At 40.5% G+C, this 14,640-nt stretch overlaps 2 protein-coding genes across 2 annotated transcripts; both read right to left on the bottom strand.

Annotated features, from left to right (window-relative positions):
* Positions 1 to 124: 124 nt before the first annotated feature.
* LOC110496067 (riboflavin transporter 2) lies at positions 125 to 6,856 on the bottom strand. Its single transcript, XM_021571740.2, has 4 exons — positions 5,901 to 6,856; positions 3,212 to 4,252; positions 2,927 to 3,050; positions 125 to 2,119 (listed from the first exon to the last, which is right to left on the bottom strand). Exons 2-4 carry the CDS (start codon positions 4,207 to 4,209, stop codon positions 1,910 to 1,912), a joined length of 1,332 nt encoding a protein of 443 aa, XP_021427415.2. The 5' UTR covers positions 4,210 to 4,252; positions 5,901 to 6,856; the 3' UTR covers positions 125 to 1,909.
* Positions 6,857 to 7,124: 268 nt separating this feature from the next.
* LOC110496068 (solute carrier family 52, riboflavin transporter, member 2) lies at positions 7,125 to 12,626 on the bottom strand. The gene is made up of 4 exons (XM_021571741.2): positions 12,329 to 12,626; positions 11,261 to 12,116; positions 10,902 to 11,025; positions 7,125 to 10,240 (listed from the first exon to the last, which is right to left on the bottom strand). The coding sequence occupies exons 1-4, from the start codon at positions 12,456 to 12,458 to the stop codon at positions 10,031 to 10,033; spliced, it is 1,320 nt and encodes a 439-aa protein (XP_021427416.2). The 5' UTR covers positions 12,459 to 12,626; the 3' UTR covers positions 7,125 to 10,030.
* Between the last annotated feature and the right edge of the window lie 2,014 nt (positions 12,627 to 14,640).

Below are 14,640 nucleotides of genomic sequence, written 5' to 3'. Positions count from 1 at the left end.
CATTTATGTTTGGCTATTAGCTTATAGGGGGACCAATGAATTGACACGCCCCACAATCTACCCATCGCTGAAAATGTACAGGTTTACAGAGGTGTGCAATGTGGCTGTGTGGGTTATAGTTATACTGCTCTGGCAAAGAGTTTCTTAGAAATTGATTAGAATGGATGGATTGTATGTGGGATTGTGAATTTCCTTATTATAGTGATGTGGTGGTGCAACATGAGTATTATATTTGCTGTAAAGAAATCAGGGCCAGGGAAAGATGAGATGCACCCAACCAAAAAGTGTGCCTATAGAACTGTCCGCATAACTAATATGGTTGTACATGTGTTACAATCCTACAACCATTTTACTGGTCTTAAAGTCAAATTATACAGAAAACCTTTTAAACTGTTTAGTTGTTCCTATGCGTGTGATCATGCTATCTGCTGCCAGCCTAGCACATCCAATACGGTACCTGTTTACTCAAGGAATGCGGTATGCCTGTTCAAAATGAAACATTTAATAGTATAGGTGGCAATAGTCTACTCTAGCCTTTTGATGTTAACTAGAAAATGTCAAGAACTGAGATGGTTTTTCGTTTAGAATAATGGACTTCGTGACATTTTATGGCGCCGTAACAGTTTAGTTGACTACACTTGAATATGTTTAGTATCTTGCTATAACCTGTACAATTCATTGTACTGCATATAATATTTGACCTATTTACTCAAGCAAAACTGTTTGCCTGTTCAAAACAAGTTGAATAGAGAAAAGGCGGTAATTAGGGTACTTTTGATTGTGATCTAAAATATAGCTAGAATATTCTTATTCTTTTTGAATAATGAACTTTGTGGCCTTTTATGGTTCTGTATAGCCTAAACATTTTAGTTGACTGTGCTTGAATATGTAAAGTTTGTTGCTATCACCTGTCAAATACATTCTAAACACTTAAAGCTACTGCAATATATTAATTAACTGTAATAGGTTTACAGTATACTACAATACATTACAATACAGGGCGGTATAGCCTAGTGGTTAGAGCATTGCGCCAATAACCAAAAGGTTGCTGGTTCGAATTCTCTAACAACGTGAAAAATCTGTTGACGTGAAAAATCTGTTGATGTGCCCTTGGCACTTAAAATAAAGGTTGAGCAAATTAGAGTTAACTCAGTTAAGAGGTTTGGCCTACCCCGGCCAAACCCGGACGACGCTGGGCTAATTGTGAGCTGCCCTATGGGACTCCCAATCACGACCGGATGTGATACAGCCTGGATTCGAACCAGGGACTGTAGTGATGCCTGTTGCACTGAGATGCAACAGGAGCCGAGTAAACAAATTACCAAATAAATGACCAAATGAGTAAATAATAAATGACCAAATGTTAAAATGGCTACATAATCACTGAATTCCTATGAAAGATTCTCCACAGTGAGAATGGTCCATTCAAGACTCCAAACTGTCAGACATCGATCTGTCAACATTAGATTAGGGCAACCACAATAGTTGACATAGCTAATCACAAGTCCATTTATTCAACAGCGTCTGCTACAAAAACACTAGGCTTTTATCTTCCGGAGAGCTGAATGTTCTTTCTCTCTCTAAAGGTGCTTATTCTCTGCCTGGTATTATTTGCATGCACTGACAAAAGTCCCTAATTTTACCATCCACAAGCTGCTAGTGTAGAGTGAAAAGAGGCTCTGACGGTAGCTTATCAATAGCACATGACAAGATACTTGGAGGGTGTTGTCCAAATAGTAAATCACCCTGAACCTTATATAGGGTATACCTTACTTTACTCCTACGAGTTGGTTGAATTCTGTTCACCTCACTAGCTAATTGCATTTTACTAATGAAGTACACATGCTTCGGAAGAATTAATCAAATATGTTTCTCAGAATATGCCTGGTTCATCGTTGTTTAGCATAATTTAAGGGCACTTTGTATTACATGGGTCTCCTGATAAAAATAAACTATACACACTGACCAAGGGAAACATGGTGACTGCACCCATGAAGGACCCCAACTGCACCACTGCTCCACACCACACGAGGGCACTGTGGCCCTCATCACGGAGGATAACACCAATGATCACCTTAACATAGGACAAAGTGAGGATGAAGAAGATCCAGGAGCCCACCTGAGATAAGGGACAAGTATAACATTTACTTATTCAATCCATTGTAATGTTTACCATATACTGTATGTGTAATAATTATTTATATGAGATGTAGTCCTCTATGTTATGCTTTCATCTGTAGCATAGAACTACAGTGGGTTCTGAAATTATTGACACCCTTGATAAAGATGAGCAATAATGACTTTATAAAATAAATAATCCACATACTGAGCTAACTTTTCTTTAAAAGGGGAAATTATATTCTTATACAATTGCTCAGAGAAAGAGATTTTGTTTAACTAGTAACATATATTTTTCTCAAAAAGGTAGTTGTCAAAACTATTGGACATCCCTAAAGATTATTTTAAATAAAGTAGTCAAAAGTTCAGTATTTGGTCCCATGTCCATAGCACGCAATGACTACATCAAGTTTGTGACTATACAAACTTGTTGGATCTATTTGCAGTTAGCTTTGGTTGTGTTTCGGATGAATTTGTGCCCAATATAAATGCATGGTAAATAATGTACTGCATCATTTTGGAGTCACTAATTGTAAATATGAATAGAATATGTTTCTAAACACTTCTACATTAATGTGGATGCTACCATGATTACTGATAAGAATGAATTGTGAATAATCAATGAGAAAGTTAGAGGGGGAGGTTAGCATGTCTTGGGGGTATGATCTTTGACCCTTTTTTTTGTCTACAATATACCATAGCTAAGTATTTAAATTATTTATTTTATAGTCTACTGTGCATCTTTATCAAGGGTGTCAATAATTTCCAACCACACTGTACATTATGAATTTATGTTGTGGAAACGTACAATGAGGAAGGTTCCTGAGGTTTCATTGACCAGCAGAGGACATGGACTCAGCACTGCCATGCCTATAATGTAGGCTCCAATCCCACTGCCAAACAAAGTGAGAGCCCCCAACAGCAATAAGGACCTGTGACAGGATGACAGTAACATTATCATTAGTGGGGGTGCAGTTTAATAAAAGTCCCATTTGTTGGCCATAAAATAAGCCTACAAATATTAAGTTGATCATGAGTAAATTAAATAACGATTCATTCCTATTTATTGGAAATGCATTTGAACAAAACTGACCTTGTTGGGAAAAACATGGCAATGAAGCAGGCTAGAGGGTTGGACACCGCAGCCATGGTGGCTGATAAGTGGTAGGCACTGTTTCCATAGGGCAGACAAGAGTAGGACTGCACTGAGGGAAGCACAACGTTAGTCAGTCCGTTGACCCAGGCCAGGATGAAGAACATATACAGCACCTGTATCCGGCTGTACGTCCCGGTCCCAAAGCAGCTTTTGGGCTTGATATCAGACTGTTTGATCATGGTCTTCTGCTCTGTGGGGTTCATCTGAGCTGCCTCGCCTTTCTCCAGGACCCCGTTGGGGTAGCGGGCATTTGGGCGTTCCCGGGCCACGGCAGGGTGGTAGTTCAGAAGGATGAAGGCTCCCAGGCACACCAACATCATGGCACTGAGGAAGAAGAAGAACACCCCAGCTGAGAAGTTGGCCGGCTGGTAGTGAGCCTGAAGTTCGTAGCTAAGACTGACTGAGCCAGTGTCATTTATCATCCGAGTGCAGTTGTTACAGTGGACCACCCCCACCCCCTGGATCAGGGCTACCAGGGCGGGTAGCAGGCCACTGACACCCTCCCCTACAAAGTAGGTGGTGAGGTACTGAGGCTTCAGACGCATCATAAAGGGCAGGAAGGTGACAGAGGAGGTGCAGTCCACAGTGGAGAGGAAGAAAGTAAGGAGGAGGAGGGCCACGCTGCGAGGGACGCCCACCACCAGCAGCGTCTCCTTCCAGAAGAAGGCCAGGAGAAAGCTGGCCACCATGCCCAGGGAGATGATCACATAGATAACCACTGTCTCGTTTAGCGCCCCGGGGCGGAAGCGGTGCATGAGGGTGATGAACAGGGGCCCCACGTTGGCCATCTGGATGAGGACGGATAGGTAGGATGGCAGGTACCAACCCTCTGGGATCTGGGGCACGATGAGAGGCAGCTCTACCCATAGTCCGTTGATAGACACCCAGGAGCCCATGCCAAACAGGCAGGCCAATATATGGATGAAAAGTGACATTGTGAATCTGGGTACTGAACACTGGTGCGCTCAGAAGTGGATTCTAGAATGAGATAGAAATAAGAGTTAGGGCAGCATAAAATGCAATGAAATTAACACAGAATATATTTATACTTTGCCTGTTATTCACAGAAATGTACTTTGCGTAAAGAAAAGAAGCAATGTGTTCCAATGCTGAATTGATGCAACGCTTGAGGTAAAAGAGTAGAATGCCAAATCCACAACTACGGCCGACACAAACACACGTCTCGACCACATCTATTTGAAAAGGAAACAGTCTCACTCACCCCGTGCAGCTGGTAAGGAATACTCCTTCCAGCTTAGTGACTTTTTCATGTGTTTACTCAACGACTGCCCTGGTATGACATTTCGTACCAAAAGCTAAAAAGTCTACTTGACTCTAATCAAAGTGTTTTTACTTTCTCCACTGAAATGCAGGTAAACCATGATGTTATTAGTTAAAATGCAGTCACATCAGTAAACATCCTGATGCCTATGGTGGGTGGGAACCATTGTTCCTTTACAATACATTAACCATAAAACTTATAAAATTCCGTTAGTCATCCGATGCAGATCCCGCACATTTCACCTTATTTTAATCCCTTTTCAGCTAAGCAAATACCAAACACTCTTTCCTGATAGTTATTAATTAGTCCGCTGAATATATTTAGGCGCTAAGTGGCTCAACTCATTGAGAAGAGTCTACTTCTGGTTATGTAAAAAATACATGCCAAATGATTTCAAGACAGGATTCAATCCCAGGTGTTACAGAGCTGTGTAGGGAGAGCTGTGTAGGGAGAGCTGTGTAGTGCGCTGCTCTACAAAATGCTGTGGATTGAATCTCGGCCTTACATAAACACATTTTTTAAACATTGGGTTTTGTAACTAAAAAGGTCCAGACAACGTCTTGTCTGAAGGTGTGTTGTAAAAACGTTATTTTACTGATGACAGATATTTGCCACAAATCTGTAGTGTCATCTGGGAGAAGATTCTTATCAGTTGAAGCTCTCTGCTAAAGGTGACAATGTCAAATTCATTACAGATTCTTACAAGGCTTCAGATGTGAAGTTACAAATGTATGTAAAAAATGCTTTAGTGGAAATCACTTTATGATGATTCCAATACTGAAAGACCTGCCCAGTATACTTTATGACAAAGTTAAATTGGACACGGTCACATTTCCTTAATTTACTTCAAATATCACCAAGAAGCAGCCCAAAGGTAACATTGGTTACTTATCCTGTAAAAGTATTGCATAACTACTATAAAAACATCTGAGCAGGATATTGTTTATTAACAAGGAAACCAGCTTGCTGCAGTGTCTTTGATCTGGTACAAAAACAACTCAAAAGGAATGGAAAACAATTCTAGGAAATTATTTTTGTTACAGCGTGTCCTCTTAAGTTAAAAGTAAGAGGAGATAAAAGCAAGACATTGAAACAGATGTCTCAGACTTTGTCAGCAGAAATAACATTTTCAGGTAAAAATTAAGTAGACTAAGTAGTAGACTACACATGCATGCTTTTTCATGTATCACAATCATAAAATATATTCCATCTATTTAAATTATAGTTTACACTTTTGCAAGTGCACAAAGTAAACCAAAAGATAAGAGTACAGATTGTTCACTTTGTTTAAAAAAAAGTTAACAGTAAGAAGAGGATAGCATGCATCCGTGCACATATACTCACGTTGGGTAGACAGCAGGGAGTTCAGTCAGAGGTTCTGCAGTGCAGAGAAGCCAAAGTCCTATGCACTGAAGGATCCCTCCGAGGGGACCTGGGGATTATAGCCCCATTCCTTGGTGGGTGTGCTTTTGTCAACCAACCAAGACACATGTTTGTTCAACACCTGAGTTGATATTTCATCCACAGTTCCCTCAATAGGCACATTTCAGGACATTTTTCATTGAGACATATGTAATGGTTTACACCAACACCAAGATTTTCATTGTTTCTTTTCAACTTATGGCTGAGTCAACACATTCTTGTATCTAAGCATTTCTCTAATTCTCCCTAAGGAGATCAAGGGAACTAGCTAAGCTGGAAATACAGTAGAACTAGCTAAGGCCTAGAATGTTTGTTTTTCCCGATATACACAAATTCCGTCCATTTCTCCAGAGCACATTTTCAAATGAGTTTTAAAAATGGTTTGATCTCTTGATCTTTTGTTGAGGTTATACCTGATTACTTTTCACTTTGGTTCACAAACTGCTTTACAGAGAAAGTTAAATTGGTGATGATCTTGAAATGCAATCCATAACCACAGTAACAGGTGAAAGATTAACCAAAGCAATAAAGCTAGTTAAAGCCCTGTTTGGCTTTCTTCATACCGACATCTACTGGAATGTTGACCAAATTACACTAAGGACTAGGCAAAACTGTCCCGAATATAACAAAAGAGAGCTGAACAAAATTCCATAGGAAACATTTATACATACCGAATGACCCAAACAATTATCATTAATGATAATGTAGGCCAAAATACCATCCTGGTTAAAAAGGCATGTCAAATGCATTAATATATTCACATAACTCTTCTGTAACATTTCCTGAGAATGCATAGCAACCTGTGCTTAGCATTAGGGCTTTGTTCACCCATAACAATGTAACTTTAGGCCATAGAAGGCAATTCCTGTGAGGAGTAATAATGAGTCTCGGGAGGCAACGGAAAACCTGCTACCTCCACCCGTACATTCATTTGAGCCAAGTAGTAATTACTTTGCCATATTGTCAAAGCTTACAAAACAAGTAGCTATTGGTTGGAAGTTTTAATTGAGATTGAAACATCGAGGTTGATTCATTTTTCTGAGTAGGTGACTTGCATTATGTGGCGATTCAACATCACATTCTGAGGAACAAAATGTAACAGATTCTTCAACACTCCTCTTTTTTTTTTTTTTATTATTGGTTTTCCAAACATCCCAAACTTCTATCAATTGATTTTGAGTCACCAGATCTGAAAGGCAGTCAAAAGGATTGTTAATACAGCGATCTAAAGATAATAAGCTTATTGGCAAAAAAACATGACTTAGACTAAGGCAGGAAAGAAAGATTACAAACGGCCACATTTAAAAAAAAAAACAGAAATGTAAAATCAGTGCCTGAAAAACTAGTTCACCTTTCATTTCACATTAAAAAACAAACAAAAATGATCATATAGAAAATGTATAGTAAAATATTGTCGCAATCTGACGAAAACCTTTAACTCCGTTTTTGACTATTTTAATTATACAATTATTGAAAGCAGTAACTTCCCTCAATGTACATTTCAAGACTAGGGTCAAGAAAGTGTATTCAAAATAGCCTGATGTCTCATAATTGTATTCTCGTTAATGGGAAATAAGGTATTTTTTTCCTGAACATGTTTTCATCAGATAGTGACGATATAAACATGACTAAAGAGTCAAGGCATGTTGGACCAATACTATTTCTATATTGTCAACATAAAGTCTATACATTCCATTGAGCAGCAAGTTTTCCAATATTAGTCACTGTAGGAGGTACTAAGGCGTAGCAGATTTTTTACATTTTCTTTATTCCTTCCGAAGCTGAAATCACAAAAACCCCTGGTGTCTCAGTCATGATGTGTTTAGTAGGCTAACTTAGGTCGCATTTACATTTTTAGACTTAGCACTGGTGTTTTGGCCTAAAGACAGAGGCTTCAACATTACCGAAATGTTTTAGATAGCAAGATAACATTTAAATGTTATCTGAAGGAAGGCTAACATTTGGCATTGCATTTGGAATGGTTAATATTTTTTTTTTAAATGGTCATCAAAAAGGATTCAACACCAAATTACATGGATGATAATACGCAAACAGGAGACGAAGGCATTAGTAGAAAGAAACAATCCCATTGTGTATGGACAAATAATCTGGAGGGAAATAAACAAGTAATTGTTCAGAATTATCAGGGCAACACAAAATAAGCTTAAACTATAATCTCTCTGGAATGATGATTCTGACATGGCAGACAATGACATACCAAGTGACAGACGTAAATATCTCCTTGAACAGGCAAATTCAAACCTGGACCTCAAAGCCAGTTAATTTCCATTCTTCCCACCTAATCAAGGACTGATTTAGACCTGGGACACCAGGTGAGTGCAGGTGATTATGAGGTAGAACAGACAAACAGCAGTACTCTGGACCTCCAGGCCTGGATTAAAACACTCCTGTACTAGAGCCGTAATAACGATTGGCTACACAACAGTGCATGAGAACAACCCCACTCAGCAGCAAAACCAAATCATATTTTTACTACAGCACTCAGAACAAAATTGTGTATAACAAGTTATATTCAACTGCTCCAATAGTAAATCAAAACTTGAATGTCAATTCATTAAATGGCTGCCCTTGATTTTAGCAATGTGGGAAAAAGTGGACAGCATTTGTATTAAAAAAAGTACAAGTAGAGGACTAAAATTAAACATTTCAGTCTATGGCTGAAAGTGAATAGCTTCCAGTTACATTTTAAATCCGTCAATGGCACGGATACAATTATTTACTTGTATTCATTAATTGTTGGTTAGCTCTGGATAGGTATTTGTACATGAGAAACAGTAGTATTAAAACCTGTCTATAGCTAGGTTTCCATCCAAATATTAAAAAACCTGCATTTAAAAAATACTAAATAATTCCACCAGTGGTATGTTTCCACCAAACGGACTTGTTGATAAAAAAAAGGAGGTGCGCACACAAAATGTACGTTTTCATGTAACAAATAAAAACCTAAAGTACAATGGGTTTCCATCGTATTTTCAAATGCGCTAAACTCTCTGATAGTCGTCACAAAAACTGTTGCGTTAAATAGCAAATGTGCCTACTCTGGTCTTTGTACGTACCAACATTCGGCAGATACAGTGCGGACAGGCTGTGCGGGTAGGCTAGTCCACATGAGATGATTATGAATAAGAGCGAGAATCTGTTAATTTGTCAAACAACATTCAAGCATCGATCATCATGTCACCAGAATAAGATAAAGTATCAAGATCACCTTGCACTTTCACCATCCTGTGAAGTTCATCATTTATAGCCTAATTTATCATTTGTAGCCTAATGAACTGCACGGTTTCTCCAAGACGTAGTGGGAGGACCACACACCATATCATCACAAGTTGACTTCGATATGATGATTGTCAATATTTGCCATTTCTCGCATTATTAATTTTAGACACAAAGATCCCACCTTGTCGAACTAGGCAATGATCGGTCAGCATTTATAAAATTGTACCGGCCTGTCCTGTTTCCATCACAGCTGTCATGATTTTTGTTTTAAATGATATGACTTTAAATCACATGAAAGCTGTGGATGGAAACATGGTTTTTGAGTTTCATAGGGCCACTTTCCAAGTCAAAGATTAAGCCCTGTCCAGGACTCTCTGCATTCTCTGGAGATTCTCCGTTGAGCATGCTTTTTAGTCGAGGACTGGGCTTCTTCTGTCTGAAACTGGCCATTAATGTGTTTGTTTCTTACTCCTAAGGCCTGGGGACAGCCAAACTGGATGAAGTTGTGTTATTATTTCAGTCCCTGATTAAACAAGTCTTGTCACATGATTTAGTGGAAAAACATACCGGTAATAGCAGCTCCTTCAGCAAACCAAGAAACTAGATCAATAATTTTAAAAATCCCCTGCGGCACTGCATCACAGGCACTTACATCCCCTTAACCAGGACACAGCAACTCAATGCTCCCATTACCCCTGGAATGCCTTTCCTCAGCCCTTACAGAACCTCCCCATCAACCCTTCTGGGCCTGGAAAGGGTGTTCCATCTTCCATCCCTGACGAGATCACCCAGCGGTGGTTCCTGGTGCCTAACTAACTGCAGTTGTCCACACAGTCCTCAGACCTTGCAAATATGTGGTAAATGCTGACCAGGGGGAACATGGAGAGGGCTCCTATCAGTGAGCCAGCCTGGATGAAGACACCGCACCACAGCAGAGCAGCATGGCCAGCCTCGTGGAGCAGCGTCCCTATAACTACCTTCAGGTAAGAGAAGAGACCAGTGAAGATGATCCAGGACACCACCTGTGTAGAAACAGAGAAGTGTCCGCGTGGAAATCGTTCGGGATACAGATACTCTTAAATCTGCTTAACATTGTGTTGATCACACCAGACCTGGGTGTTATTTTCATTATTTTAATTACTTTCATATACATTTTAAAGTAAGCATTTGGATTTTTTGTTCTTTGAAAATAGAAATATTGGAATGTATTTTGGTATGCATTTACAAATACACTTGGAAAGTATTGGCATGCATTTTCAAATGCAAATATTAAAATAATAATAAACAATTATTTGAAAATAGTTTCAAATAGCAGGTTATTTATAGAGAATTAAATTTAAAAAATACTTTAAAATAGTTCAAATAAAAGTAGTTGATTTGGCAACACATTATTTGAAAGCACTCAAATACACAGAACATAAGTATTTAAATGACAAATAGTTAATACACATGTATTGGAACTCAGGTCTGGATTACACCTAATCTAAATCAATCTTAAAATTTCCTCATTACAGGTACACACACACTACACAAAACATTGGCAACCCAGGAAGTGAATGCACTTCAAGACAAAAAGTGATTTCATTATTAATAGTAGCCTCAATCAATGTTGTAGGGAACAAGGTCCACAATGATAGCACTGACGGGCCTAGTAGTTAATAGATGATGGTTGAAATGACTTACCACCAAGGATACACCAGCAGGGCTCCCCAAGAGAGGAGGACAGGGGCTGAGCACTGCCAGAGCCATGAGGTAGGCTGCAAAGACCCCCCCTGCTACAGACATGAAACCAAGACCCACAGATGACCTGCAACAGAGGGGGAAAACACACCCACAAGTAAGATCTCCTGACTCAACATTAATAAACCATGTACAATTATTCCAAACTATATCTAGGCCTAGTGTCTGTCCATACTTACATTATAATATTCATACATCAATATATTTCTATCAATCAATTACTGTACATGAGGGTGCAACACACAACTGTGGTATAGGCCTACACACTAATCATGCAGTCGAACTCAGTCATATCCACTCACCTGCAAAGGACAAACATGGCCACAAAGCAGGCCAGTGGGTTTGCAATGTTGCCAAGGACCACAGAGAGGTGATAGGTCATGGTGCCGTAGGGCAGACAGGAGAAGCTCTGGACAGAGGGAAGGACTCCGTTGGTCAGGGCGTTGGACACACCTAGTAGCACCAGCAGGTAGATGTTGCGGGGCGTCCAGAAGGTTTGGACCGGGGATGCTTTCTCCAACTCCACCTGGTCCTCAGACAACAGTGTTCCTCCATTCTGGAGCGGGTGGGTCTCCTCCCCATTTTCCTTTGTCATCACCACTTCAGGCTCTGGGGTCTCCTGTGATGCTGGCTCTGTTATTTCTCTACGCGTCAACGCCATGAAGCAGAGGGCTGAGATTGTCAGCATTACAAACAGGAACCAAAAGAAGTCCTGGGCAGGGAAGTTCTCATCCAGGTAGTGTGCCTGTACCGTGCCATTGTTCAATTTGCACTCCAATTTCCCCACACCCTGCCCCAAAGCCACAACACATGGGAACAGGGCACTGAGCCCCTGGCCAACAAAGAATGTGCGGATGTATTGAGGGGGGTAGCGGAACATGAAGGGCAAGAAGGTGACATTGGATGTACAGCAAACCAGAGCCAAAACAAACGTGAGCAGCAGATATGGTACGGCTCTCACTTCCCCTGCCACAGTGGCCACCTGTGACCAAAAGATGGCTAGGAAGATTGATGCCACCACTGCTAGAACCTGGATACTGTGGATGACCAGGCGCTCGTTTAACTGTCCTGGGGCACAGTGATGCATTATGGTCACAGCAATCGGACCTATATTCCCAAAGGCTATCAGTACTGACAGATAGACTGGCAGGCTCCACCCTGCATATATAAAACAATGGTCAGTGTCAATCAGAATACACTGCCGGATTAAGCTACTGTCTTTTAGCCTTGACTTCATGCAACAGTGCCTGTACTCAATAGTAATACTGTGAAAGGACAAAACAGTATTTCTTATAGAATGGTATAAACGAAGAAGGTATGACAACGAAAGAATATCAAAAAAGAAAACATGTTTGTAATCAGATACTGACCTTCAGGCAGAACTCTGACAACCACGGGTAGCTCAACCCAGAGACAGTTTACGGAAATCCAGGAACCCATACCGAAAAGAGCCACAAGGACGTGAGTAAAAGCGGCACTGTTCCACCAAGTACCCGCCATTTAGCCTCTCTGACGAAGAAGACAGACAAAATGTACGTTATGTATCGTTTGAAAAGTGGGGCCGATGTCTTATGGGCACGTGCCCTTTCTTATTAAAATGTCAGCCAGAAGGATGTTCGAGTTGAGTAAATGCGTCCGCAGCCTATGATTTGTGGCGTGTTATGTGAAGAGTAGATTCTCCTCCCCTTACCATGTAGCCATTCAGAGAGCTTCTAGGGATTGTGAAGGCGGGCATTCCTGCACTTCAGAGGCTAAATACAGTGCATGCGATTTAGTTCGACGCGCATGGCACCGGAGAAGTGCGGCACATTTCCCTAGGCAGAGTGAACACTGGTCCACCCGCTCGGTGCTTCGATTTAGTGTGCTGGTGTGAATATCGAGTGCACTGATACGTATTAGAGTTACTCAACAAGATGTGATCGATCATTTATAAATGCAATTGTATTGTAGTACGGTCTACATAAATGCACTGACATAATTGACTACAACTGCATTCCCTTCACCTTCCCAATACACCGTCTAACAAATAAATAATTTCATAATAATGAACTCATTGACCTACTGTGCTATATAACCACATAAACAAACCCTTCAGAATGTCCAGTGATCCCTATAATAATATTCAGAACTGAGAGTTGATTCAGTAAAAGTGGCAATCTGCGTTTGGTGCATCGATGTGAGTTAAATGAATGATGTTTGATGTTTATTTTTATTTTTACAGGGACAGTGCACATTAATCAACGTTTCAGTAAAAGTGCCGGTTTTAGCCAGCCGGCTAATTTTCAACCGCAGTCCCTGGGCAGGTTATTAAAAACAATTACAATATAGACAATAGCAGCATAGAACAAGCAAGACATAGCAACATAGGACAAGCAAGACATAGCATACAGACAGAGCAACATAGGACAAGCAAGACGTAGCATACAGACAGAGCAACATAAAACAAAAAGCAGCAAGACAAAATTCATAAAAGCAACAAAGTGTTTCCACACCTCACAAGCTACAGACAACAGACATGGAAAGCAGCAACACACAGCTAGGGACCATGTTCACAAATCTGATTGACCTTTAGCCATGTCTTCAAGCATTATGTGAAAGTGTGATATGTGGTGCAGTTATGTGTGTCTGATGGCTATATGTATATAACTATACAGTCACCTCTCATGGCAGACCTTGTGGATTCTGTTTAACAAAAATATTGAGTGGAGGGGGAGCCAGGCCATTAAGGATCTTGAATACAAGACATGCGTCGGTGTATTGCACAAGATTTTCCCAACTCAAGAGCTCATGCTTTCTAAGGATGTGACAATGATGATGGCTATTGGGCTTCCTATCAAGCACTTTGAGAGCCTGTTTGTAGACAGACTGAATAGGTTTTAATGTTGTACAGCAAGCTTGGGCCCAACTAGTCAAGCAGTATGTTAAGTGGGGGAGTATCATAGATTTGAAGTACAGTTTTGCTACCTCTGTAGTCAAACAATTTCGTATAAATCGGAAATTAGCTAGGTTGAATTTGGTTATTTGAATTACCTTTTTCACATGCTTTTTAAAAGAGAGGTTGGAATCAAGTATGATGCCAAGGTACTTAAAATCGAATACCACCTGGAGCTTCTCCCCTGACACATAGACATCTGGCTCAGTAGCATCTGTTGCCCTCTTTGTGAAGAACATGCAAACAGTTTTTTTCACATTGAGATGCAAACACGAGTCACTGAGCCACTTTGTAACCTGGACCATTACAGTAGTGAGTTCTTGTGCAGCTTGTTGTTTGCTCTTTGCATGCACATATATCACTGTATCATCTGCATACATTTGAACTTCAGACCCAGTACAGACAGAAGGCAGATCATTAATGTACAGGCTGAACAGGAGGGGCCCCAGTATTGACCCTTGGGACACGCCCACATCATAGCTACGAGTGGGCGACAGCTCATTGCTCACTCTGACACACTGAGTTCTGCCTTCAAGGTATGATTTCATCCATCTCAAGGCATCAGGGGAAAAGTTGAACTTGGACAATTTTGTGATGAGAATCTCATGGTTAACAGTATCAAAAGCCTTCCTAAGGTCCAGAAACACAGCCCCAACAGCACCCCCTTTGTCCATCTTGGACTTCACATTTTCCAGAAGAAAGCAGTTGGCCGTTTCTGTGGAGTGTTTCGCTCTGAAGCCAAACTGCATG

The sequence above is a fragment of the Oncorhynchus mykiss genome, chromosome 18 (genome assembly GCF_013265735.2).
Source record: "Oncorhynchus mykiss isolate Arlee chromosome 18, USDA_OmykA_1.1, whole genome shotgun sequence".
NCBI classification, from domain to species: Eukaryota; Metazoa; Chordata; class Actinopteri; order Salmoniformes; family Salmonidae; genus Oncorhynchus; species Oncorhynchus mykiss.
Note: the sequence above shows the minus strand (reverse complement) of the source record. Positions and strands in the feature narration are given on the sequence as shown.

Bases quoted from the DNA above. Each gene is read 5' to 3' on its own strand.
- LOC110496068 (XM_021571741.2), bottom strand. From the start codon at position 12,458: ATGGCGGGTACTTGGTGGAACAGTGCCGCTTTTACTCACGTCCTTGTG. The intron at 12,117-12,328 runs GTCAGTATCTGA...TTATATATGCAG, and splicing joins TGTCAGAGTTCTGCCTGAAG to GGTGGAGCCTGCCAGTCTAT. The intron at 10,241-10,901 runs GTAAGTCATTTC...GTTTCTACACAG, and splicing joins CTGCTGGTGTATCCTTGGTG to GTGGTGTCCTGGATCATCTT.
- LOC110496067 (XM_021571740.2), bottom strand. From the start codon at position 4,209: ATGTCACTTTTCATCCATATATTGGCCTGCCTGTTTGGCATGGGCTCC. The intron at 3,051-3,211 runs GTCAGTTTTGTT...ATCCTGTCACAG, and splicing joins GCCATGTTTTTCCCAACAAG to GTCCTTATTGCTGTTGGGGG. The intron at 2,120-2,926 runs GTACGTTTCCAC...CCCTTATCTCAG, and splicing joins CCTCAGGAACCTTCCTCATT to GTGGGCTCCTGGATCTTCTT.